The 22,888-nt window shown below is 37.0% G+C and overlaps 3 protein-coding genes across 5 annotated transcripts in view; 2 read left to right on the top strand and 1 right to left on the bottom strand.

The window, feature by feature from the left end:
• The window catches only part of mapk8ip2 (mitogen-activated protein kinase 8 interacting protein 2), a 40,084-nt gene extending 22,060 nt beyond the window's left edge, over positions 1-18,024 (bottom strand). For both annotated transcript variants that reach the window (XM_027162060.2, XM_047822555.1), the window contains exon 1: positions 17,425-18,024. In XM_027162060.2, coding sequence (XP_027017861.2) covers positions 17,425-17,495 — 71 coding nt within the window. In that variant the 5' untranslated portion in view covers positions 17,496-18,024. The remainder of the gene's footprint in view (positions 1-17,424) is intronic.
• LOC113652781 (gastricsin) lies at positions 6,342-9,509 on the top strand. Of its 2 annotated transcripts, XM_027162061.2 has the most exons (9): positions 6,342-6,419; positions 6,538-6,679; positions 6,754-6,871; positions 7,003-7,121; positions 7,341-7,540; positions 7,679-7,795; positions 7,975-8,128; positions 8,923-9,018; positions 9,124-9,509. In XM_027162061.2, the coding sequence occupies exons 1-9, from the start codon at positions 6,364-6,366 to the stop codon at positions 9,280-9,282; spliced, it is 1,161 nt and encodes a 386-aa protein (XP_027017862.1). In that variant the 5' UTR covers positions 6,342-6,363; the 3' UTR covers positions 9,283-9,509. The 2 variants fall into 2 exon arrangements, with proteins under 2 accessions (XP_027017862.1, XP_047678512.1); XM_047822556.1 differs by lacking the exon at positions 6,342-6,419 and having other exon boundaries at positions 6,476-6,679.
• Positions 18,025-20,483: 2,459 nt separating the features above from the next.
• The window catches only part of chkb (choline kinase beta), a 12,654-nt gene continuing 10,249 nt past the window's right edge, over positions 20,484-22,888 (top strand). The window contains exons 1-2 of the mRNA XM_027161994.2: positions 20,484-21,062; positions 22,793-22,888. The exon at positions 22,793-22,888 is cut by the window's right edge and continues 13 nt beyond it. Coding sequence (XP_027017795.1) covers positions 20,806-21,062; positions 22,793-22,888 — 353 coding nt within the window. The 5' untranslated portion in view covers positions 20,484-20,805. The remainder of the gene's footprint in view (positions 21,063-22,792) is intronic.

Genomic DNA, 22,888 nt, shown 5'->3' with positions numbered 1-22,888 from the left:
AGTATGCAGAAAAACTGCATGAAAACTCTACCTGTATGTGCTGCCTTTGCCCCTCACTCAACATTAACTACACTTTACTCACTATGTAAACAAACAATATATTTTTGGCGAGATGTTAAATCACAGGTAAGGAAACATACACTGATAGCAGTGGTTTGGATAAAGCACTTATGTAATCCTAGGAGAGATTACCTTAACTAATTTCCAGTGAGATATGGAAATGTTTTTAAAATGACCTCGTACAAAGAAGTGCTCGGTCCACAGCTAACTCTGTTCTAGTAAAATGCGAGAGTGACGTGTGGCTCGCATATGAAAAAATACACATTGTAAAATAAAAGTTTGCCATGGCACGTTAACAAGTCACTGTTTATACTATACAAATATACACAGTTTTATTTACAGTCTCAACTTTCTAAAGATTCACTGCAACAATAAATGGTTAGAAAAGCAAGATGTGTCATTCATTAATACATTACAAATGTAAATGTTTGTTTTGCTATACGATTGAAAAAACAAAGGTGTTGTATGGTCCTTTACTTTGTATTTAAACCCAGTCAGCACATAGTATCAGCACCCAGTCATTGATTATTTTCCTATAATTGCATGACAGCAAGTTGTTTATTTCTTACTTAATAAATGATACAATTAAAAAAGTTTTTCCAGTGAATTATATTCTTGGGTATGTTTTCAAAGACACACACACACACACACACACACACACACACACACACACACACACACACACACACACACACACACACACACACACACACACACACACACACACACACACACAAAGAAACAGTCTATACAATGCATATACTATCTATACTGTTAAAACCTGGAAACAAGACCTAAATATTTGGGATTTCATGACATGTATCTAGATAATAATAATAAAGCACAGCTGCCTATTCACCATGTTGCTGTAAATTCGTAGAAACCACGTAATTTGTTGAATAGAGTCCTCCTGTGTGCAATTAAATTGTCATGGCAACTCAGAATAAAATCACCTGCTGCTGAAAGAGTTTGTTTCTTTCTTTGGAACAACAATAAATCCATTCATTCATCTTCTACCACTTATCCGAACTACCTCGGGTCACAGGGCAGGCATCAAGGCAGGATACACCCTGGACGGAGTGCCAACCCATCACAGGGCACACACACACTCTCACTCACGCAATCACACACTACGGACAATTTCCCAAAGATGCCAATCAACCTACCATGCATGTCTTTGGACCGGGGGAGGAAACCGGAGTACCCAGAGGAAACCCCCGAGACATGGGGAGAACATGCAAACTCCACACTCAAAGAGACGGAGGAGGGAATCGAACTCCCAACCCTGGAGGTGTGAGGCAAATGTGCTAACCACTAAGCCACCGTGCCCCAACAATAAAACCATCTCAATAATAAATCATGGAACCAAGAACATCGCAATTTAATCTAAAAAAGTACAAATAGCAGAAGTCAGTGACTGTGTTAAGAGGACAATAGTCAAAGAAACAAACAAGAGGACTTTTGCTCTTTACAGTCAGTTGTACTGAACTGTCATACTTTTGCTGGCTTACTCCAGCCAGGTGACCTGGATATCTTTACAGAATGTACTACACCTCTAACATATCTTCTATCTTTCCCTGAACATCTGCCTACACTCTGTTAGCCAGATTCTGCCTTTATCTAAGCGAGTTCCTCTCTTTAACTGTTGATACACAAAAGTTTTATGTGATATATATTATGTTGTTCTAAGAAACAAATTCCAAAGTTTAATTCTCATGTGTTTATGTTCACAGGAGACCCAGAGCAGCTACTGCATTTTTGATATCTACCCCACATACCTGCCTGGTCAGACAACCAGCCTGTCTGGATTTTTGGATTTTTTTTTTCATAGTCTACTATTCTGTCCGATCAAGAGAAAAAACAGATGGGTTTTATTCAGAATGTCTGAACACCACCACCAAAACATCACTGACAACTTTCTCTTTCTCTCAGCATCAACAATACCTGTTTTTATGTCATATTAAATTATATTACAATGATATATAAATACAAATCTTTCAAATAAAATAAAATTAATATAGAAACCAGAGAGAATAATACAAGACAAATGAAGTACACATTGTTTTTCACATTTTGCTCATGCTGCATCTCCGAACAGTGTAACACACTCAGGGGAAGGTGCTAACTGCCCTTTTCCATATACACAGGCTCACAGATGCCCACAGGTGACTGGTGTGTTGCTCCGACTGACAGAGAACAGAGAGTGATCCCATTCCCCCTACTGAGACAGCAAGGCCAAATTTGCTCTTAAGACTCGGGGCCATGGATGGCTGTGACATTGTTTAGATTCTAACTGGCAAGCTACTGAGGATGGAGGAGCAGACCAGAAAGAGAATTTCAAGTCCTGGAAATCATAACTGTATCAAAAATATCTTGCAGAAGACCTTTAAATACTTCTACAAACTTACTGAAGGAACAATTGCAGGCAATAAGGAAATTTATTTGTATAGCACTTTTAACGATGGACATTGTCTCAAAGCAGCTTTACAGAACATAAGAACATACTACAAAAAAAATATGATTAGACATATATTTATCCCCAATAAGCAAGTCTGAGGTGACTGTGGTGAGGAAAATCTCCCTCAGATGGAAAAGGAAGAAACCTTGAGAGGAACAAAAAGTGAACCTCATCCTCATTTGGGTGACACTGGAGGGTGTGATAAATATACAGTCTGACAATTGTGTATTGATGAGGAGGTTGTTGTCCTCAAAGACCACATGGAGTTGGCATCTCCTCTGTGAATGTCAGAATACTTCATGAAGTGGAATCCAACTGGAGCTGGTACATCTTTAGATGCCTCCGGATCCTCACAGGGTTGGCCTCATCTCAATGAAGGTCCAAAATCTTAATAATATGTATGTGTACGTATTACATTGTTTTTCAATGTAAAATTAATGTGTTAAAATCTATAAAAATAAAAGCATTCAGCCAAAAGATGTATTAAAATGAAAAGGTTACTATTTTTACTTTCCAATGTAAAAGTGTAGATTTTTGTTTTAAAGCATACAGACTCCTGGAAAATGTCAGTGTCAGCAGCATCAGTGAGTGATGTAGGAACACACAAATAATAAAAAATAGGAAAATATCAGAAATAAGAAAAAAGAACACATTTATTATTCACATATACATTGATCAGATTCTTTTTTTGGAATATCCCGGCTTGTTAAAAACTTGGAGTCAGTCTTGCACAATGCAGTACCCCTGGAGTGGAGATGATTAATGGCCTTGCTCAAGGGCCTAACAGTGGCAGCTGGGTAGTGTATGGGGATTGATCCTCTGACCAGCTAATTAGCAAGGCAGAGCTTTACACACTGAGCCACAACTGGCCTGGTGTGCAGCGCTGCCCCATGCTGCAATCACCACCCTGCTGGGCATATGCATTTCTTCAGCAGTGAGACCGCTGTACCGCTACACTTACAGAGAATGTTCTTTAATCTCTGCCATTCTGACAGTGTCAAAAAAGTGGTAGGAACTACTTAAGGCAGGAAGCCTGCCAGGAACTCTGTCCTAAATTCTGATAGGCGAGGGTTTTCTTTTTTCGCTCCATTCTTTTACTGTTTTTTTTTTTTTGTTTGTTTTTTTTTGGCTCAGTGCCACTTAGTTGATTATACAACTTACTTCCCTCTTAGACATTTTTTTTTATTTCATTTAACCAGCTGGTCCCAAGAGACTTTATAGTGGATATATGCTATCAAATACTTCCAATTTAATCTTACACATAATCTATTTTTAAGAAATATTTGTAAGTTGTAATTGATGTAATTTAGTTTACATGATTTCTAAATACATCCATTCATAGTTGTGCTGTTTAAGTCCCCAAACAATTATTTTCTAGCCACCTTGTAATGGTTAGATTCTTGGTAACACCTTGTGACCAGTTTACCTAATTATCTAAACTTATTTAAGTATTGATTGTAACCCTTTTCTGGCACCAAGGAAAATAGTACTGACATAGGAGTGTATAAGCATAAAGATGTGTATCACGTGTCAAACTGTGAGAATGATCTGTGTTAACATTCAGCTAAATGGAGCACAATAATCACCACGAAGAGCCTAATTGTCCTTTTGGCTTGCTTCATTCTGCCAGAGGCAGCGATCAGTTAAGTTCTTCGTCTTTAGCAATCAACTCTTCTAATAAAGGTTAAGTCCATCAGAAAATGAGTGAATGAGTGAGGGATGGAAGGAGAATGCATCCATTTGCTTTGCACAGATCCAGTTCTTAAACATGCTTAAATATGTTTTTAAGACAAATCCTTCCAAGTGCTCTTTAACAATCTGACCTTTCAAGTCAAAACCATTAAAGGCAAACAGCTAAGAATAGTACCATTCTGATTACTCAGAGGAAAATCAGTACTTACGCTCAATACATAAAAGCTACTAGGCTTTAACCTAAGCAAAAGCACAAGCTACAAAGCCTTTAACTTAAGCCTTACAATTAAATTATTAATACAAATCTATCAAGATTTTGTATAAAACATGACTTGGGACAAAATAACAGCGAGTATTTCCATGTTAGTATCTAATTAAAAGCTGTTGAGTTCTTGAAGACTAACAGCAAATACAGGATACATACTGTAGTGTACATTTGAGGAAATCAAGGATACTTCAATTTTTCTAATGTCTCCATGCCATGTTGGTATGTTAGTATAAAACGAATTGCATGAAGGGTTTATTGTCACTCTGATACAGGAAATTCAAAATATACACACTTCCTTTTCTCAACTTATTAACAGACAAAAAGCAGGACTAAAGTGTCACATGGCTTTTCATCATTGTCCGTCATTGTTGTTTCTATAATACCCAATGATTTCACTTAAAGAGGGATTTTTTTTTATAGTAACCATGTCTTAAGTAGCTGAAATTCAAGAATCCAGGAGTCTAGCAGCTTATTTTACATACTTTTAGAGTCATCATTGTTTAACCTTGTTCTAAATAATATCATTAAGCATGGTTTACAGGTTTTAGCAAAGTTTCCAGTTTTACTACATTTCCAAAATTACATACTGTAAATAGTTAAATAATATTTCTTTCAGGCTTTTCTGCTGTATGGATCTCCATTTCTCTCAATCTTTATAACAAATATTACAATATACATTCTGTACATAATAAACACCGTACATAATGGCCTCCTATTACAGCTTTTTGCAGTTAAATAAGCTAAATAAGGCATGCATGAGGGGTAATTCAAACGGGGTAACTCAAAAGGAGTAATTATTATTCTACTGAAATTTAAAATGTATGTATTTGTTGAACTGAATGAAGGCACCAACCACTATGAATGAACTGCCACTGATATATAAATTATAATAAAAAGATATAACAATCTTATCTATAATATATTATAATATAATAAAATTATATATTTATCTTTTAGAATTATTGTACAATTGTGCAGTTACAGTAACGTTAAAAGCTGTTACAATTAGAAAAGTAAAAAAGCAACAGTAACCTTGGGGTTTCTATTTTGTGTTGTTTCTGATAGCAGCTAGAATTTTCCCTTATGCTGAAGATAAGGGAATGATAATTTTTAAAGAATAATACAATGATAGCAGCGAGCCAGATAAAGTTTGTATGTACTCTTAGGAGCGATTAACATAGAAATATTTTCCACAGAGATACAGAAGTAAAAAATAAGTGTTTAAAATGTATTGGAAAGCACTTGGTCATCAGAAAAAAAATCATAAAAATTGAATTTATAAATAATTAAAAGATTTCTGTTCAAACTTTCTCCATATTATGGAATCTATCAATATTTAATGAGATTCTTTGTTATTTCCTTTCTTTTCTCTTTCTCTTTACTCTATACCATGCACTGTTATAAACTACCCTGTCTCAAGTTTTTCAGAAAGAAAAAAAATTAATTAAAAAAAATAATCATTTGCAAATTCTTCAGAATCTGTTGTTTTATTGGAGCATGATAAACTTTTAGATAGTAACATGATCTCTGATTTGTCAGGATGCAGCCCCTTTTCTTTTTCAAACAAATGAAAAAAATAATTAAGTAAACATTTTCAGTGTCTACATTAGAAAAAAACATAAACTTATAACTAATTAGGATGCATTTTAGTCATTTCTTTTTAGCGCTTTGCCTCTAAGATATGGCTCCATCCCAAATCTTGTTTGTGTGTCTTATCAGTAAAACCTGGCATTAGGTGAGTGTTTCCATCAAAGTAAAAAGTGCTGGGGCAGATAAAGATGAGTTAATATGCATAATGATATGAGGCTGATGTGTATATATATAAAGCCTGTGTTGTGTGAATGGTCTGTGTGTTCATTTGGGTAGAAGGAGAACAAGCATCACTATGAAGGGCCTAATCATCCTAATCGCTTGCCTCATGCTCTCAGAGGCAATGATCAAGTAAGTTCTCCATCTTTACCAATTGGTTGCTGGCTCATGTCATTCTTCTTCATTTTATGCGTTGGTCTTTAGTTATGCATAGTGTTGTGTTTAGTCAAGGCTTTGTATGTCTTTACAGGGTTCCCCTGAAAAAGGGTAAGTCCATCAGACAGCGCCTGTTGGAGAAGGGCATCCATCTGCCCTATACTGATCCGGCCCTTAAATATATGCGCCCAGAGGTTTTGGCTACTACCACTATTGATTCCTTGACCTATGCTGATGTAAGTCAAATCTCAGTCTTAGTTTTTAAATCAGCTGAAATATTCATCTAAACAGTTTAACATCTGTGTTTCAGTCATACTACTTTGGCGTGATCAGCGTAGGTACACCACCCCAGTCCTTTGAGGTGCTTTTTGACACAGGCTCTTCCAATCTGTGGGTCAACTCTGTGTACTGCAGCACCCAGGCATGCAGTAAGTTTGTCTCTATAATAATGCTTTTCTGCATTAGACACACTGACACCAGGGAGTTTTATAGCCATACTGTATATGCAATTAGGCAAAGGAGATATTTATAATATAGTTCTGTGTATTTCTTTTCTCAGCGGCACAAACGCAGTTCAACCCACAGCAGTCCTCCACCTTCCAAAGCACCTCCACAACTTTCTACCTGCCCTATGGAGCTGGAGCTCTTAATGGTGTCTTTGGATATGACACTGTCACTGTAAGTGTTCTACCGTATATATTATATCACACATCAACCAAAATATGATATATTATGTAATGTTGCAGTATGTTATTGTAACTGACTGTAAGAGAGGAACAGTCCTATTTTTACCATTTAAAAAAATTGACTGACAGATATAAATTCCAACAAATATGATCTCTGTATTCAAATGCACAAATAAACACAGCATTTACAGTGATTTTGTCTTTTTTTTAGCTGGCTGGCATCCAAGTCCCTAATCAGGAGATTGGTCTGAGCACTAACGAGCCAAGCCAGCCCTTCCTTTCAGCTCCATTTGATGGAATTCTTGGTCTGGCCTACCCATCTCTTGCTGTTGGCAATGCCATGCCCCTTGTGGACAACATGATACAGCAGGGTCTCCTTGAACAAAACCTTTTTGGAATCTATCTGAGCCCGTAAGCAAGAGATATCACACGGCAATGAGGCCCCCATCATTGTAGCAGTTGGAATATACAACTCAAATGTGAATTTAACTATGCATTTGTAGAGATTTTATTAACTGTTTTTGTATTTGTATTATTCTGATTGTGTAGAGCTGGAGGGTCTGGCAGTGAGGTGGCTTTCGGCGCTGTGGACACCAACATGTATCAGGGTCAGATCTACTGGACACCAGTGACCTCTGAGACCTACTGGCAGATTGGCATTCAGGAGTAAGTTAAAGTCATCATTATAAACTTCATAAGCATTGGTAACTACATAACCATCGATCATTCTGAAAACTATTCGTACATCTCGGTATACGTTACAGTTGGATATGAAGCTCTACTGTCATGCTTTCAAGTAGTTGGAATGTTTTTCTAATTATATTCTACACATTAATCTGGTTCAGGGTCCAGATTTCAGGACAGCAGACTGGCTGGTGCTCTCAGTACGGTGGCTGCCAGGCCATCGTGGACACCGGAACCCCCAGCCTTACTGCCCCTAGTTCCTTCTTGTCATCTCTGATGCAGAGTATTGGGGCACAGCAGGACAGTTATGGCCAGGTACTGTAGAAGTTATGAGGAGATTAAAAGTCATAATGTAATTATATAAGTATTCACCCTATTGCTGTGAAATAGGTTTTTATCAAACAAAATATCCTTAAACTTTAAACATCCTGCATTACAGTATAAACGGTGGTGTACAGTGGTGGCGCAACTGCCAAAATGCCACTGTTGGGTGTTTAGCAAAGTCCTTAGCTCTATCTGCTCCAGGGGTGTCATATCATGTCAGATCCTGGGCACTGATCGTAACTTCCTTACAATTTTCATCTCATTGGACCTGATAGTCTACATGTTTTCTTAGTCTCCATCATGCCTTTTGGCAGAATTCAAACATGGTTTCATATGGCTTAGCATTCTTTCATGAAGACGTGCATTGCAGGGTGTCTGGGCTGTTGTTGTATGATGAACAGATGGGCTATGTTTGTAGTATAACTGCGTCTCCCATCAGAGGTACAGATCACTTCAGCTCCTTCAGAATTGCCCTTCCTCTCTTCTTTGAATCTCTGACTAATCTCTATTCCCAGTCACTGACTTCTGGTGGACAGCCTCCACCATATTCTTTACACAAAAAAAAGTCATTTACTGGTGTTTTTATAAAATTTAGCCAAATTCTGATTGATATTTTTTTTCAGAAGTTAGAGTGCAATGTATTAGACCTGTGACAGCATCAGAGACATCAGTTATAAAGAGTTTTCAGTACTATAGTCTATAGCCTTATTACAACCAGGTGACTTGAATACCTGAAGATGTATCTACAAATCTGCCTGAATATTTTCTGCACATCTTTTTTACAGTACGCGGTGGACTGTAGCCAGGTCAGTAATCTCCCCACTTTGACCTTCACCATCAGTGGAGTGAATTTCCCTCTGGGTCCCTCTTACTATGTCCAAGTAAGTTTCTTTCTTCAACTGCTTATATACAGATGGGTTCTGATAAATAAAGAAATAAACAGTGAGTAACTTTAACACCTAATTATCTTGTATGTATGTACACAGGAAACCCAGAGCGGCTACTGCACCATTGACATCACTCCCACCTACCTGCCCTCTCAGAACAGCCAACCCCTCTGGATCTTCGGTGATGTCTTCCTCAGGGCCTACTACTCTGCATATGACAGAGGAAACAACCAGGTGGGCTTTGCCCAGGTTGCCTGAACACCACCAGCAACACTCCACAGAAATCTCTAATGCAAGCTATGATCTCCATAATATAATTAATACCTGTATTAACTACATTGAAATGAAAAGATCTCTCTCGCAGTCTGCTACTTGCTGAATTTTTTTTTTTTATTTCATTTCAATATTGGCATTTATTAGTAAATTCAATAATGTGTTTTGATGTTTTCAAAAAAGATATCAAAATATATCTTCCCATACAATATGTCGAAATGCAATCTTTCCATTAAAAATTAAAATCATGCAAAAAAAAATCATCTTTAGTGTCGATTCTACATTAAAGCACAGAATACAAACAGTTTATCAAATGCCTTCTAGACTATATATTTATTATCTGTTTATTCAGGTATTCACTTCCACATCCTGTATTAAACCAGTGAGTCTGAACTAAACTTCCAAGATGTCCAAATCCTTTAACCAGAACATAATTTGTCAAACATTCAGAAATATAAAAATACAGACTTACTACCGCTACCTCTATTTACACAGGTAGAAAACCAATGCATAGTATTTGTATTTATCATCTTAACTAAATCATAAAAGCCTCCACCAAAGCTGATCTACTGTAAATGAATAAAAAAGCATTTAAGCATCTAGGTATTTTGAAGAACAAGATCTAGGACTAAACAACAGCAAATTTATTCATTCTTCAACATGTTATTAAATGCTGAAATGGTCTGGAAATCTAACATCAAATCTGCAATATTAATTCTGATATATAAATATGCAAATGTACAAAATGTTCATGAAAGGTTTACTGTAACTTATGACTTGTTAGTTCTGCTGGAGCAAACAAAAAGTTGAGTTTTTTTTTATCCTATTTGTAGTCAGGTACTGTATACAGTCGTCAGACAACAAATATGCAATTTATTTTTATTTTATTTGTATAGCGCTTGCATGCTCATTGTCTCAAAGCAGCCTTATCCAAAATCCAAATTCATTTACACAGGTACATACTCAGTGTGAGTTTCATTGAATGATACATAACATTGCTTTCATTCTTTCTCAGTATAGACTTTATCTTGGTATTAAGATTTTGTTCACAATTCTAGCAGTGGTGTTAAAACAGCCTTAAGTTATATTCAAAACTCAAAAAATGCAAACGTTTTAACAGCCCAAATGAACGCACACTTCTAGAAAATATACTGCCTGAGCTCTCAAGAAGCCATTTCAGAATCAATGAATCAGTCAATGGATCAATAAGGTACATCCATATTACTTTACTGGTCATGTGGCAGTAGAACTCGCTATTATTCATGGTTCAATTTTCATGAACGTCACAAACTTGAAATAAATAAAAAAAATCAGTCGCTGAAATCAATCCCTACAGCAACCCACCCTGAAGCCTCCTATTCCTCCCTCCAGAAGGTGGGGACTGTTCAGCACTATAATGTAACATGAGCAGTGTAATATCAGTTGCCAGTCATCGGCTGTTGCCATGGCAGCTAGTGCTGGCTAAGGGATGATGTCACAGCATTAGCAGAGAAAAACCCAGAGGGTTTAGGCTCGTTAAGAAGGGTGAGGTCACCTTTAACAGCTGTCACCATGACAACTGTCTCCTACCAGTACAAGCTCATTCGCTGACTCATCCCACTTTCTTCTTGGGTCTCAAGTCAGCACTTTGAGAGAATGTATGTGATATGTGTATTCTTTGCTTTATAAAGCATAATACATACATTAAAGTCATTGTGCTTATTACACGGCATGCAATAATTCTAAGTTGCATGTGTCACACTATTTAGTAAAGTAGTATGAAGACTCTCGTTCCTGCAAAACGAAAAGGAATAGATGTAAGATTTCAAGAGTGCTTGACACCCCACTTTCATAACAACTGCACAACAGGGATGATTTCCAGAGTGGCTACCAATTTACACGTTATCGCTCAGAGGGAATGCTACGGTAATTTTAATACCACACAATAATTTAACAGCATACAATGAGAGTATGGGCTTTCCCTTTCATCCTCTCTACATCCTGCTTTTATTCCAGTCTTCTCTCTCTCTAAATCAAATAATAGGATTTTTTTAAGCGACAGTAATGAAGAAGCTCATTAAAAATTGCCAGTATGTGAACACACACACACACACACACACACACACACACACACACACACACACACACACACACACACACAGCCTGCAGCACTGCACACCATGTGCCTGCATAAATTATGTAACGTTAGGAGATGAGACTGGATAGTTAGATGACAAAAGTGACAGAAAGATTAAAGAAAATGGCAGTAAAACAGGCAAAGAAGGAAGGACTTCACTAACAATATAACAGATGAATACACAGCTGCACTTCTGTACTAAATACTGTTAGAAAGCCCCAGACTAAATAAATTATACAAATATATAACCCAAATGTTTTATAATACGATATTTATCTGATTTTTATACCTAAATCATTTTGCACTGTTATAATTTCCATATAAAACACAGTTCCCATCTGACATAATGTAAATGTGTTGCCCATAAATGACCTAATATAATAATGATATATGATAATGATATAATATCAGCTTATGCACAGATAAGAGCACCAGAGCTTAAGAAGAAAATCGAAGGAGAGAGAAAATGGCAGCTAAACCAGACGGCAGGCCTAAAGCTATAAGCAAAGCTTTGCAACTTTTAGCCCTGCATTAATCATACACATAGTACAACATGGTGTTGAAACTGGAAGATCTCGAAGCAAAATCTGAGGCTTCCAGGCAAAAAAAAAAGGAAGACGAAGAAAATAGACCAATAAGCACAATATTAAAGTATTGCATTGATGAAAACTCACAATGTATCTGCAGCAACATAAATTTGTTTATAGAGTTTTGGTGAAACTAGAGGAGTTTGTTACTTTACAGCAACAGACACAGTTCAATAATTAAGTCATGTGATTTGTCTCGTGACGCTGTTCAGACACCATGCTCGATCTCGCTGTATAGATACCACAATGTTTTGCAAAGATTTATCCTAGGACTGCTTTGTAATTTTTGGTTATTTTATGCAATCAATCATTTCATACATACGTAATTTTTTTTATTATAGTAATGAGAGAATTGATCATGTCTGTATTTCCGCGTCAACATGAAAGTGCTTGATTTCATTAAAGCTGTCTAAAAATCTGTCTAAAAGCTGTCATTGTATCTCGAGTCATTACCTAAGTGGTATCAGCAACTGTAGTGGCTGAAAATGACAGACAGCATTACTTGCTTCTTTTAGCTGGTGACATGATCTGTTCTGATTTATTTGCATGACCGACTGTCACATGGCTAAATGCATACACACACGTTTTCAGTGTGTAGCTGTAACAGACATGTGCTGCAATAAGCTTGATTCGCTGCCAAATGCCGATGGTACATGTGTGACATAACAGAACCCACGCCTTTAACACGCTATAGAAAAAGTCTGTCGTCACATATTAGCTCTCTTCTCTTTATCGTTATCTTCTCTTTGTCTTTTACACATACACCCTCATATTCAGAATGACCTAATATGTCATGCAGTGTGATTATAAAAGTTGAATCATTCATTATCGTCAACACTCAACAAGTCACTGCCACATCAAAGATACTTTTACGTAAAAGATGAGCTCAACCCGACAGGACACTGACAGAGTGATGTGCAACCTCATTGTTCCTGAGTCCCTTATTTGATCCCAAGCTTGAGTTACTGTCTCTGAGGAGTTTCAAGTTTTCTCCCTGTGTCTCATGCACGTTCTTTGGTTTCTTTATGGATGTGAATCGGTGCATTTTCTGCTTTATATATTTTGTAAATTGCACCTTCTGAAGATTTACACAATCATTTAAGCGAAGCTGAAACTAAACTGTATTATTTAACTTACTGTAATGTCATGCCAAAAAAACAACACAGGATTTCTGTTCAATAACGTCCATTAAGCAGAAAAATAAACAATAAAGTGATTTAGTATTATAGTTATAATTATTTGTCTAATTGACCTGAATTTGCATGTGCACTGTGTATAATGTTAGATAGTGTATAACGAAGCCAAAGGCAGTGGTGTTTGAAGAGGACAGAAGCAGAACAAGGTCAGTCTAACCTATAAAATATTAGTCTATTTTTGGTTAGTCCTGGTTTGCCTTGAATTTGCCCCTAAATACACATTCTTTTTTCATGTCCTTTTATTGTCAGCAAAGAAAGAAACGAGGACAAAGAGCCACCAGTTCCACTAACCTTCGTGATGTACAGTAATTTTGCTATGGTTTTGAATCATTTGTCATATTTACACACAAAATGTACACAAAATCAGAAAAAAAGACCTTTAAATAGAAGTAAAAGGTTTAATATATTGGTATTGCTATATTGCTGATATTGGTATTCAATAAGGTATTGCTAGAAAGATTTGAATGTGAATTCTATTCATGTGTTCCTGTCTGGAACCTGGAGCTTCGCATGTTCTCCTTATGTCCATTTGGGTTTCCTCTGTGACATCAAGTTTCCTATTAGCTCTAAAAAAAAACACATTTCCAATAGATTGACAAGTCACTATAAATTGTCCCTTGCACAATGTGTTCTCATCTGACAGCCAGTTCCCTTTAAAAGGCTATGGATTCTCTGTGACCCTGAACAGGACAAAGCTCTTACTGACGATGAATATACAAATGAGTGAATGAAAATTTTTCTCCTCAAATTAATCCTGGATAATCTTTAACCTAGTACATTGCAGACAAACATAATAATTGATCATTAATCAAAAACACAAAAGTTTGAAGAGCAGTGTTGAATGAAATGAAATGAACTTTTACATTCACAGATCAATAGATTTCTCTTGACACAGAAAGAGTTAATCATTTCATAAACTGTGTATACTGTATACTCCAAAATGATGTATTTTCATGAGTATGTTCTTGTTTACAGCAATACTAATCCATAGCAAGTCTAATTCAGAAAGGAAGCAGAAATAAATATCCTAACAACATCATGTCATTTTTTACATATTACCTTTCACTAAAATGTACTGTTGAGTCTGCCGTATAGAGATTACAATATGGTTTAATACACCTTTATCATATGAATATCTAGTCATCCCTCCATTTCAACTGTTTAAGGATTATGAGCTCCTGTATCGAGATCACTCCTTATGAGCCTCCAATCTTTCTCAATTTTCAATCCGTGGTTAAGAGAGCATTTACACACACACACACACACACACACACACACACACACACACACACACACACACACACACACACACACACACACACACACACACACACACACACACATCCGCTGAGCTATAGTATGGAGAAGGGAATAAAGGGCAAGTCAATTGTGAATCTTCTGCAATAGTGATGCGAAGGTCATGATTTCAAATCCCAGGAGCCTTTAGAAAAGATTTTTAACCTCTGTGCTTAAATGGATTATTGCATCATTTCTACATTGTTATGGAAAAATGTCAAATGAAAGAGGATCTGAGAAAGCCTGTGAGGAGTTACAGAAACTAATCTACCCGTCCACCGTGAAGATTTAATTTAATCAAGCCATACAATCACCACAGCACTGATATACACTTAAGCTGCGAAAAAAAATCTAGCTAGAAATCGTGGCCTTTTAGGACAGAAACAGGAATAAACCCAGAATCAGTAAATTAATAGCCAGGATCAAAAAGAAAAAAATTGAAAACTGTACTTTATCACATAGAACGAAATACAATCTTATCCACATTGCTATAGCATCACAGCACAGTGGTATAATTTACATACCACTAAATACACATTGTAAATTTATTTACATATATTTATTTTTTTTATTGTCTAGTTTGTGTGACTAAATCTGTTGTTGATTACAGTACATCTAAACATTTGTAATTACTACATTTGACAATGTATTAAACTTTATTACATTCTTAACACACATACTTGTCTGATCAGCTTGACATTTTTTCCTAATTTTATAAGAACTGTTTTATAAACGTCCTCATGGTGTTACTAAGGCACCAGAGGGGTACGTTTACTCTGTGGGGTCAAACATTTCTATGCATTACATTTACCAACCAAAATAGAAATCTTTGCTTATATACAGCCCATGTAACACATAAATCAAGAGTAATTTAATTATTTGTTATAGCAATAAGCATAGAATTTAAAATATGCTGATCTTCTTTAAGACAAAAAATATGGGTTATGGATTGAGTCATTTTCTGTCCTTTGGCCCGATGGTCTTAGTTTTGCACACACCGCATTGGAGACACTTGAATCCTAATAACTATTAGGATTAGTTATCACTTGATAACTAATCCTTGGAATAAATATAGATATAATTACCTTATTCATAGTCAATTGTCCTTATGTTTTTTTCTACTTATTATTGTTTATAAAAAGATAAATAATGCAAAGGTCGTTATTTAATTCTTGGCTTGTTTTTTCCCCTTAAGATTTACCAAAAGTATTAAGTAAATCTTTTACAAAAAAGATTTTCTTTTTCTAATCTCTCTCTCTCTCTGTCTCTCTCTCACTCACTCACACTCTCTCTCTCTCTCTCTCTCTCTCTCTCTCTCTCTCTCTCACACACACACACACACACACACACACACACACACACACAAACACTCCATTATAAGACTCATATCCTAAAGCATTAGAGACAGCACAGCAGTGCCCATTATTTCAGCTGTTTCAGCATCAAGCTTATGAAAAAGGAGGACAAAGCAAAGGATTTGTATTTTCATCATAACAACAGAAAGGGAAATCATATTTAGAGTTAATATACAGAGATAGAGAGAAAGAGAGAGATGAGAAGAAGGAGGCTAATAGAACAGACAAAAGAAAAAAAAAACAAATGATTCAGAGAGATAGCGAGGTGGTGTGTTAAGCCTGCCATCTTAATAACCCTCTATTTCTGTTTTAGGGTGGTCTTCTCATCCATTACCTGCTTATTCAAGCTGCTGTAATCATTTTGTGATGCCCTGACTGGTCATGTGTCTGCTCTACCCTTTTATCTAAATTATTTTCCTCTAGAAGCTCTAGGGTGAAAGCTATTGCGCATATTGGAACAGAATTTAAATAGTTTTCAGATTCTTATATACTACAAGACTCACCACTTGTACTCTTGGTTTAATGTTTTTAGCTTTTTATCTAATTATAATTTTTAAAATCTTACCCCTGTATTTGGAATACAAGACAATTCATGCATCAGCCAACAGATTCTGAACATTTATGCATAGATTATCTTTGTATAAAAATTTCCTTCAACCCACTTTTAATTGCTAAGCTCTTCAATTCTGATAAGAATTCAGAGACTTGAAGCAGTTAGCAGGAGATCAAGGTTTACAGGTGTACGTTTGTGTGTGAATATGTTTACAGATATTAGATTTGGGTTTACTGTTTCCCTACTATTTATAATGCAAAACTGGCCGCTCCCAGTAGAAAAGGGATCTCGTATAGCACATGCTTTTGGATTATCTGCATTTGGATTCTGACACACACTCTACAAAACGTATTAAGCGACAAGCGATAAAGAACCACAGTGCTGTTTTCATCTGCAGTTACACAAAATGTGACAAACATCCTATTCATTTATTCATAAAGCATAAAAATCGATAACTATGTGCAAGACTACATCCGTGGATGCCTGTGCACACTGTATTCATCCCATATGTTTTAACAATGCAAAGATGAAACAGTTAAAGACCTAAACCCTTGAACTAAGATACATGACAACATGGCTATTATTCTGATTACACTCCTGGATACGAATTAAGTTACCATGTTTACAGTTTACATATTAGCCCAATAGGGCGTGGGCCTCCTTTCTCCTTATGGAAGAGGATCCTGCGCTATGGAAATGAATAATACTACAGTTCAGTCTCGTTTCCAGGAGAATTTCCTATTTGTAAACAGACTCGGGTACATTATATTATTCCCACACAATCAAGAGACCCGAGAACCAACAGACGCATCATCAAGGACGCGCGTATAGATGGACATCCTCTCCATCACCATATATATATATTTTTTTGTTTGTTTGTTTTTTCTAAAAGTGGCGCATATATAGGAATACATAAAGGAATAAAGATAATAATAATAAAAAAAAAACAATCCTGTCGGATTTAAAGAAAAATAATCATTTTAAAAAATGCTGATGAAACGGATGCTGCGCTTTTCTTGCTTACCTGCAGCCCGGAGGAGAGAGGGAGTGGAAGGTGGAGAGGGAGAACATCTCGGCTCTGTCCGCCATCTTCATCCACTAAACGCGTCGGAGCGGTGACTGCGGAGGCGCGCGGCCCATCCACAGACGGCGGGGACGGAGGCAAATACACACCAAGCGTCGCTGTGTGTGTGTGTGTGTGTGTGTGTGTGTGTGTGTGTGTGTGTGTGTGTGTGTGTGTGTGTGTGTGTGTGTGTGTGTGTGTGTGTGTGTGTGCGCGCGCCTCTCCCTGTCTCTTTCCACACTGCAGATGCGATTACCGGGCCCGAACCTCGCAGATCGGATCCAAAACCCGAAAGAATTATTACCAAATGAACCAAATAATTAAATAAACAAATAAAAATAGAGAACTAGTTGAGTGTAAAGAATAAGCTCGGTCCTCTTTTCTAATCCAGCCATACACCTGCTACCTTACCCAAAATATGCGGGGAGCGCGCTTGGGGAAGATGGATTGATCTCGGTGAACAACACGGATGCGTGAGGTCCGCACCGTGATGATGCTGTTGCTGTGCGTGGGTAGAGAGCGCGTGACGGTGTTCATAGGAAATCGCTGCAGATCAGGGAAGAACCCAGCAGCGTGCGCGCCCCCTGTCGATGCGCGTTCCCGCTTCCACAGCATCCTTTAAGAAATAATCACAGGCCTATAGGTCCTCCACGACCTTACCAGTGTTTTTCTCTAGCATAATGTCATTAAAAACACTATGCACGCGTTAATTCATTGGATGATCCTTTATTATCTACTTATATATTAAGTATTAAGTAAGAATTATAACTGGATTTGTGTTTCAGGAGCCTGGAATGTGATGTGTAATGCAGTGCAAATGTTTGAGCTGAGAACAAGGTGTTTCATTCCAATGAACTCAAGGTCAATTACGCAATTACGCTCCTAGGGCGACTTCCATCTTATTTAACAAATCCCAGAGCACGTACATTACTGAAAACCCTCCTATGTATATAAAGAAAAATGTTCATATGATAGTATGTTCTATATGACTGAAAACTATAAGATTAAAAACCATTTAAATGATATGTTAAATAATTCATTTGTATTGGGTCTTCATTTTCATGCTCAATAAAACAAATAACATTTGGTCACCTTTTTATTATAATAACCCACTATATTAGGCCATTCAATAGATTATAACATATTTAAATTCTAGCCTAAGAAGAATGCTATAATTAATTTAATTTCTTATATCATTTTGTGAGACACAGGCATGTATGGGATGTTGTGAGACCCTGGCATGTACGGGATGGAGTTACAGGACTCTTCCTACACCCTGATACGGGTTCTCAGCAAATAAATAATAATAAATATAAAGGTACACCACAACCAATCATTAACTTATCTGTCAGAAGACAGACGGACATAGATAATACAAAGAGAAGGAAAAATAGAGAAAGAAAAGAGAAACGTAAGGTAAATAATCTAAGGAAAATTGATGTAAAAATAGAAAAGGTTGAAGAGTTGGTTGAAGAGTTGAGAGATTTGAATATGAGTGGTTAGAAGAAGACACCGAGGGATCAGAAGCTGTACCTAGACAGCTGGAAGAAGATTCCAAAAGAAAAGAAGATTATAATGCATTGTTTTATTGTGTTATATTTTCAGACATTCAAGAGAACTCTGAATTGCTTTTCTTTTTCTTATAATCATGTATTCTTCTGTATTAGAATTGATAAGATTAATATTGCTTATTTTGTCTGTAAACTTAGATGAAAAGCTGTTTCTTGTAGTAAAAGCTTATGAAGCCTACTGTGTATTCCCTGGGAGTAATCTGCAGCGCTTGCTGTCAAAAAGCTTCAGTCATATATAATCACAGCCTGACAGTTGCAGGAACTTAACTGCAACCATATAACCATATGTAGAATTGTTACCCTTGAGAATAGAAAAAAGACATTAGTAGCACACAGAGTTTCTGACGAGATATGATTGGGAGATGAGAAATGGTTGGGGGACGAGCTGGTGGCCGTTGAGAAGGCTCAAACCCAGGGATCAAACACGACAGCCAAATACAACTGGCAACAGTAATGATACAGAATGTATAAAAGCCTGTCTTGAATTACATTGTGTATGCATTCTAGTGTAGACAGCCTCAGTGCATGTTATACTCTGGGTGCATCATAGAACAAACACAAGTTTACACTTGGAGAGTGTTTCTTGGGTTGTTATAATCTTTGCATCTTAATTACTTTTACTTATTTTAATACTGTTTGATTATTTGAAGGTTTTTATTTGAATTTTCTTTTTATTTTACATATATTACACACAACTATCTGTATTACACTACTTTTAATAAAAACAAGGCCTCCCATTGTGAGGATCCTGAAAAGACAAAAAGGTCTAAGTCTGCCTCCTTCATTTAAAGATCCAAACAATAGATTTGGTAGAAGAACTTAATTTTTAATTGTATTTTTTTTATTTTACATTTTAATTTTTCAACTTTTAACTGTAAATTTTAAAATTTAAAGTTTTAATTTTTAATTTTAGGGGGGCACGGTGGCTTAGTGGTTAGCACGTTTGCCTCACACCTCCAGGGTTGGGGGTTCGATTCCCGCCTCGATGCCCGATGACGCCTGAGATAGGCACAGGCTCCCCGTGACCCGAGAAGTTCGGATAAGTGGATGAAAATGAATGAATTTTGAATTTTTTAACTTTTAACTTTTGCCTTTTAATTTTTTAACTTTTAACTTTTGCCTTTTAATTTTTAATAAATATTCTTCAAGATGCAAATTAGAAATAATTGTATTATTCACACATGAACTACCTTTTAAGTACTAGCCCTCTACATAAACACTATAGGCTGTTGTCTTAAAATAAAGGGGCGGAGCCAGTTCTATCAGACATCCAATCAGTTAACAATATCATCAGGCTTGTCGACGTATGCGCGATTTGATTGGACAAAACTCTTGTCAGCATTCTGGTGCTAATATCTGAGAGCCGGAGAAACACTTCCTCTTGTACACTACACTACATTGAGTGTAGAAGACGCTAGTACGTGCCCTATATAGGGGACCTATTTAGGGTGCGAGGAAACGATTGGAAGTGAACCGAATGCGGAAGTGAGTAAAACGTAGCGGTGGACAGGTGTTAGTTAGATTTCCTTGTATGTGACGGCCTGTGGTTAGAAAGTGTGTGTTTAGGATTTGGATATTTGAAGAAGATTATTAATTCGGTTTGTTGTTATTAGTATAAATGTTGTAAACGCGTGACGTACCGGTTAATACACGGGATCATTATCTGGCACATGGGAACCATAGCAACTGGACTTTGTGTCACTACGTGGAGCTCTTTAATAACAGTGCACTAGGTGACCCTGGGAGTCATTCTGCTCTGAGTAACAGTGTCATGCAGGCCGGACAATGTGCAGGAGATGGGGCTTTACACAAACCCCATGTGAACGGGCGGGTGGAAAACCCGGCGATCAGAGAGCTGCTGCTGGACGGGAACGGGGAAGAGGACTCCGAGGCGGAATCGTACCAGGATGGAAGGACCGAGGAAGTGGACCGAGAAACGAGGAGCAGAGCTTTCACATGGTGTCAGAGCTTCTTGTCCGGGGCGTGGAAGATCATCACTCAGGAGGATTTTGAGATCAGCATCGTGAGGTGCATAAAAAAGTCGAGAATATTGTAGTATCGTGTGCTCCGATTAGCAATAGATGGTGGATTATTATTATTATTATTATTATTATTATTATTATTATTATTATTATTTTAATGCAGCCTGGTGGATGTGGGATTCGAATTCACAACCTTCTGACTGGTAGTCCAGCACCTTAAACACTATTATTACAGTGCAGCCTGGTGGACGTGAGATTCGAACTCACAACCTTCTGGTTGCTAGTCGGTACCTTAAAATGTTAGTGCAGCCTAGTGGGCGTGGGATTCGAACTCACAACCTTCTGATTGCTAGTCCGGCACCTTAAAATTTTAGTGCAGCCTGGCGGACGTGGGATTTGAACTCACAACCTTCTGATTGCTAGTCCAGCACCTTAAACACGGCACCTTAAAACACTGCAAGGGTGCGGCTATCATATCCCATATCACAGGTCATTATCTATCAGCAGCATGGGCGTAAATTTCATTTAATAGTAGGGGGGGACAATAAATATAAAATTTCTCATGAGCAAATTTTTGAAGGGGGGACACAAATAATAGACTAATTGTACTTATAAAGATTATTATTGTAGCACAGAGACTGCGTCATGATGGTTATTTTCAAAGTTTTTCTTCAAAGAAAGTAAAACTATCATAAAAATAATCACAACAATAAAAACAAGGCATTAAAAAAGGATTAAAGGTTACAGTGCACTGTGCAACCAGCTATTGTAAACAAGCTAACGTTAACTAGATACGTAAGATTTTAATCGCTAATATAGCAGATACATGGAAAATTACGTCAGTAATCAGCATTTTTGCTGCAAATATTTATGAATGAGTCTGCATAAGCTACATTAAAGAGAATCGCTTTATTTAAAGTGAACAAAATAATAATATAATTATATATTTATATAATATAATTATAATAATAAAATAATAAGCCACAGCCACACACCTGACTCATGTGTGCAGATTAGGTGAGATGAACTGGGAAAGCAGGCAGTGGGTCAATCCACTGTGAGGAAGCAGAGGGGGAACTCAACTCTTTCTAAATGCAGTTTTTGCGGGGGGGTGGGGTCTACTTACACAATTATTTAGGTATACATACATATATTTTTCACAATAGAGAGTGCGATATTTTTAAAATAATTTTTTTGGGGGTGGACAATCCTCGGGATTTACGCATTGATCAGCAGTCACATGCACATGAGTTCTTTAACCGGTCTAAATATCTAGGGTTGGGAAGCAGTAGACACTCAATGAAGATATGTGATTATAAAATTTCCTTATTTCCTCTGTGCATCTCATGTCTGCTTGTCAGAATCTAGTGACCTGGTCAACTATGTAACCCAGTCAGGCTCAGCTCTAAATGATGCCATTTTGTTTCACCACCTTCAAGATGATTGATGGGGGTCAGATGCACTGCCAACTAGGCTGTAGGCGTGTGATGGAGTGAACTTTGTGCATCCTTATGTATCACTTATTTTTAATGTAGAGTCCGTGACACACATCCTGGAGATCTGGAGACCTGATTATTGTTTATTATTTTTATTAAAGTGTGCTCTATATGCTTGTTTTTAGGGACTTTATGATATGAACTAGTGAAAAGAACTTTAAATGATATTATATGTCCATATTATATGAAAAGTATAATAAACATGCTAAAATAATTTGTCCATATGACGAGGAGCTAATTCGGAAGGATGACTCACACCGGTGTGTTTGTGTGTTGGCAGTGGTGGACTCAGCAACCTGCTTTACAAGTGCAGCTTACCTGATCATGTGAAGCCCGTTGGGGCTGAACCATCATGTGTGTTGCTGCGCATTTATGG

The sequence above is a fragment of the Tachysurus fulvidraco genome, chromosome 13 (genome assembly GCF_022655615.1).
Source record: "Tachysurus fulvidraco isolate hzauxx_2018 chromosome 13, HZAU_PFXX_2.0, whole genome shotgun sequence".
Taxonomy (NCBI): domain Eukaryota; kingdom Metazoa; phylum Chordata; class Actinopteri; order Siluriformes; family Bagridae; genus Tachysurus; species Tachysurus fulvidraco.
Note: the sequence above shows the minus strand (reverse complement) of the source record. Positions and strands in the feature narration are given on the sequence as shown.

Excerpts from the sequence above, each read along its gene's own strand:
- LOC113652781 (XM_047822556.1), top strand. The coding sequence starts at position 6,476 with ATGCGTTGGTCTTTAGTTATGCATAGTGTTGTGTTTAGTCAAGGCTTT. Across the intron at positions 6,872-7,002 it reads CTGCAGCACCCAGGCATGCA|CGGCACAAACGCAGTTCAAC; the intron begins GTAAGTTTGTCT and ends TTCTTTTCTCAG. Across the intron at positions 7,796-7,974 it reads TGGCAGATTGGCATTCAGGA|GGTCCAGATTTCAGGACAGC; the intron begins GTAAGTTAAAGT and ends AATCTGGTTCAG.